The following is a 3,946-nucleotide window of genomic DNA, read 5'->3' on the forward strand; positions in this document are numbered from 1 at the left end:
CTGCCAGAAAAACGGATTTCTCCAATCTCAAAATGTGTAATTGTGTATAATCATGACTATGACATTAACATTTCCCTTTCACTAGTTACATCGGGTTAATCTAAAACAAAGAGAAAGCGCTTGATTACAAACCATTACATTGCAGATGAAAAACTATCAACTTAAAGACTACATTTGCACCTTTGAGTATCCATCTTACATTTCTTCTCTCAACCTTAGGGTCTAAAATCAAGATTTCAGTTTCAATTTCCCAACATGGGATCCAATGAAAGAGCTTATCCTATTCCAAAGTAAGGATGTTGATCCGACGAATCTCACTTTGACAGATCTTTTTGCCCCTTCTCTCGCAAATTCTAAATCCTTTGCAACGCTGTGCTGAATAGTTTCCAAGTCATCGAGCAGAGGCAATGCCACTGAGCCCTGTGATTCTAGGTTCTTAATCCATCCTCGTAACAAAAAATTCACCACCTGCATATAGAATGACACGACATAAGAACCAACAGCATCCAAGGCAGACTTGGAATACAACCTGCCATAGCTATCCCAGGAATCCGGTGAGAGTGACAAATCTGTAGAACCAATTTCGCAGTTCAAAGTTTCTTGAAATTTCTCAATCGGTTTAACATTAATACATAAGGAGAGGCACTCTAAACTTAAGATGCCGAAATTGATTTGGTCTTCCGGATAATAGATTATCAACCTGAACCAGTGGGTATCGGGGGACTTTGGTCAGGAACATATAAAGCAACGATAACATACTACATAGAGGATTAGTGATTCACCATTTTGAACTTTCAAGTAGATAGAGAACAGTAAATTTATACACAACCCTTCATCTTTAGAGTCGACCATTTGCAACTAAGAAGTAGTACATGAAAAAAAGTCGTCGGTAACGGTTGTCTCCACAGGTAAAACTTAAAGAATGGAGAAGACATGCGCGTGATATTACTTCAACTTATTAAACAATACCTCAGGAACTTCATCATGAGGGCAGTGACCTGCAGGGCTGATCTCGTAGTATGGAGCTTCGGGTACTTGTCTTTTAACCTGAAGGCCCCAGACAGGCTTCACCCATGGGTCTTCTTTTCCATACATAAGGCAGACAGGCATATTGTTCTTCCGACATCTGCAAAGTAACCACAATAGAGTAACGTGGTATACAGGAAAAAAGCATATTATACTTGTATAATGATAATGCCACCATTAAGAATAACGATTTATATCTTTACCCAGATAGAGCCTCGTTGAAAGACAATTGTCCCTGAGGAGCAAACATGATAGAGGCAAATGAGGCAGCAGCAGCTGGATGTTCTGCTGTTTCAAGTATACGGGAAACGACTTTGTCGACATTTGTTGAATGATCTGCATAAACCTGCTTGAGCACCTCGGCTATGCTCCTTGGATCACTTATTTTCTGCCAACTGTTACAGCGTAGGAGGCAGTCAGGATCATGGAACGTATAGCGGTATGGTCCATGAAGCCAATGAGAATAAAATGACTTTGTCTGTGACTTTCCCATTTTCATGGTACACTTACAACTTGCCCTCCGATCCTTTTGGTTTTTTTGGCCATCTTGCTCTCCCATGTTGGATGAATAAATCATAAATGAGGAAAAGAAAAATCTCACTATATATATCTGGTATTTACATGCTGATTTGGAAAAGACATTGTTTAATTCAATCAAGGGAGAACAATGAAGTTTCCCAGTCTTGGTAGCAAACAAGAGAATGTGACCAATTTAGCTGACCAACTTACACAATTTCTGTGAGCTTTCTGACTCTGGAAGGCAGAGGAAATGTCCCAGCCCATGGAAATATCCTAGCCAATCTTGGAGATCTCACGGGGTTAGGAAGAAACCCCCAAAAGGGGGTAGCATTCAGCAGGGTAACACCCTTGACCAAGTGTGGGTTGCTTGCAGCAAAGTATAGTGCGACGAATCCTCCAAGTGAATTCCCGACAACAAAAACCGGTTCTCCGATGACCTGAACAAAAACAATCGTGCAAAATTCAATCATTAAGTTGAGTTTTGGTCCATTCTGCTCCAAACACAAAAATGTCCAGATCTGTCCAAATAACAAGCAGTTTCTAGAACATGTTCCACTGGCGCAGAGAATTAAATGCGATTACAAGCTAAGTATTTTTTAACTTCACATCAGAACAACAATCTGGAAGAAATGAAAGGACCGCCAAACACGAGTGATTTATGGTCGAAAGTAGAATATGCATTAGAAATGTACAGCTCCATAAATTTTACATATAGTAGTATCTGAAGGATGCCATGTATCACTTTTGGAGGATACACTAAGCAAAGACCTAGCTATTTAAGGTACCTCTTCCACGAAGTATTGAACTTGATCCTGCCATAAGTCAATTGAATAAACCAGCTCACTTGCCCATGGCTCCGTTTCCTCTCCAAATCCCCACACAGTCTCCTTCCCTTCCGGGTCATTTTCTCTGTGATGCTGAGGTGCAGGATCTTCAAATGGTAATGACCTTCCCTGCCCGAGAAAATCCAATGCCCATACTCTAAAGTCGCGACCTAAATCCTTTAACTGCTTCTCGTAATGAAATGAACCAACCCCAAAACCAGGAAGAAACAACACCGGCGGGGACCCCACGTTTTCGCACCCTGCTTTCTCATAGTGCACAGTTAGCTTCGGTTTCCACTCCCAAAAACAGCTGCTTATAGGAGCTCCACATTCGCCATTGGATTCATCAGGCAAAGCCGGAATCAAAACCTTGGCCTTGGATTCCCCTTCTTCAGGAATACTGCTAGCATCCTCTCCCCCACCAATCACATACCCATTGTAACTTCCACACGAGACCTTCAAGTCTGCATTTCTGGAACTTTGGAGGGTTTTCGAAGATTTAACGGTAATACTGGTCCTAGAATGGTTTAGGCCAGGATGACCTCCTGCAGACAGGCTTGCACACTGAACTCTTTTATGGATCCTGACAAGCGAAACTTTACTTCTTTTCCCACCCACAAGCTTAGCCTGCCTAGAATTCAGATGCTTATTGTTCGAATTCCATCTCATACCCGCAACTCGACAGCATGGTGCAAAATTGTGCGAGAGAATTTCCATGTCCAGAATCTACGTCCTGCAGATAAGGAATTGGATCAATTCTCCAGGTGGGATTGGCCCCAAAGCAAAAGAATTTATACTAAAACACTGCAAAGGAGAAGGAAAGGAACTCGATGAACAGTTTGCTGTGTGGAAGTTTTGATTTGTGAACACCAGAAATCTCCAAATCTTCACTCTCTTTTCTCACCCGCCACGTGCCAGGCAATTGGAAAGGGAATTGAGTAGAAGGAAAAAAAGTGATAAATGAATGAGCTTCCCATTTATGATGACATAGAGCAGCTTCCAAAGATCACAGCATACGGACCCATCAAAAAGAAGAAGAAGAAAAATTACAACTTATTCAACCAAAAAACTGCAACGCGAGGGACTGAGAATGAGAGAGGCTTTACCCTCAATTTGCAGAACGAAGAGTCATGAGAGCAGAGACTTCAATCTGCCTCCTCCAAATTATTGGGAGGATTGATTCCAGCAAAGCGAAGAGAAAGGGGGATGTTAGGCTTGCTTGAAAGCTTCTTCTTCCTCTAGAAAGCCAAACCAAGAAAAAAGAGGTGTCTCTGTTTTGTTCTTTCTCTACTGATTTTCCGTCCTTCACGTAATGAATATCGAAATCCCTCTCGAAAAAAAAAATATTAATCCGTGTTTTCACATTTCTTGTTTATCTGAAATTGAATTTAACTCGTGAGAATTGTTCCGAACATTAATGGGTTGAAATTATTTATCGTTTTTAAGCACAAACACAGAGAATTATTATTAGAACCCAAGAATTCATGAACAGAGAATTTTGCTTGTCAATAAGAAGGGACGATCAATCCCCCCATCGTTTCGTTTTCGTGTCCATACAGAAAAATCCAACTGGGAAG

The 3,946-nt window shown here is 41.2% G+C and overlaps 1 protein-coding gene across 1 annotated transcript; it reads right to left on the bottom strand.

The window, feature by feature from the left end:
* Positions 1–3,946, bottom strand: LOC115742317 (pheophytinase, chloroplastic). The gene is made up of 6 exons (XM_030676539.2): positions 3,476–3,946; positions 2,331–3,102; positions 1,756–1,982; positions 1,230–1,421; positions 970–1,126; positions 1–468 (listed from the first exon to the last, which is right to left on the bottom strand). The coding sequence occupies exons 2-6, from the start codon at positions 3,084–3,086 to the stop codon at positions 229–231; spliced, it is 1,572 nt and encodes a 523-aa protein (XP_030532399.1). The 5' UTR covers positions 3,087–3,102; positions 3,476–3,946; the 3' UTR covers positions 1–228.

This window comes from Rhodamnia argentea, chromosome 5 (genome assembly GCF_020921035.1).
Source record: "Rhodamnia argentea isolate NSW1041297 chromosome 5, ASM2092103v1, whole genome shotgun sequence".
In the NCBI taxonomy this organism is placed as follows: domain Eukaryota; kingdom Viridiplantae; phylum Streptophyta; class Magnoliopsida; order Myrtales; family Myrtaceae; genus Rhodamnia; species Rhodamnia argentea.

What these genes read in the sequence shown, in the direction of transcription:
- LOC115742317 (XM_030676539.2), bottom strand. Translation starts at nt 3,086, where the DNA reads ATGGAAATTCTCTCGCACAATTTTGCACCATGCTGTCGAGTTGCGGGT. An exon ending in TTCAATACTTCGTGGAAGAG is followed by an intron (nt 1,983 to 2,330) that starts GTACCTTAAATA and finishes GTTTTTGTTCAG; the next exon opens with GTCATCGGAGAACCGGTTTT. An exon ending in CTCATGATGAAGTTCCTGAG is followed by an intron (nt 469 to 969) that starts GTATTGTTTAAT and finishes TTCTATATGCAG; the next exon opens with GTGGTGAATTTTTTGTTACG.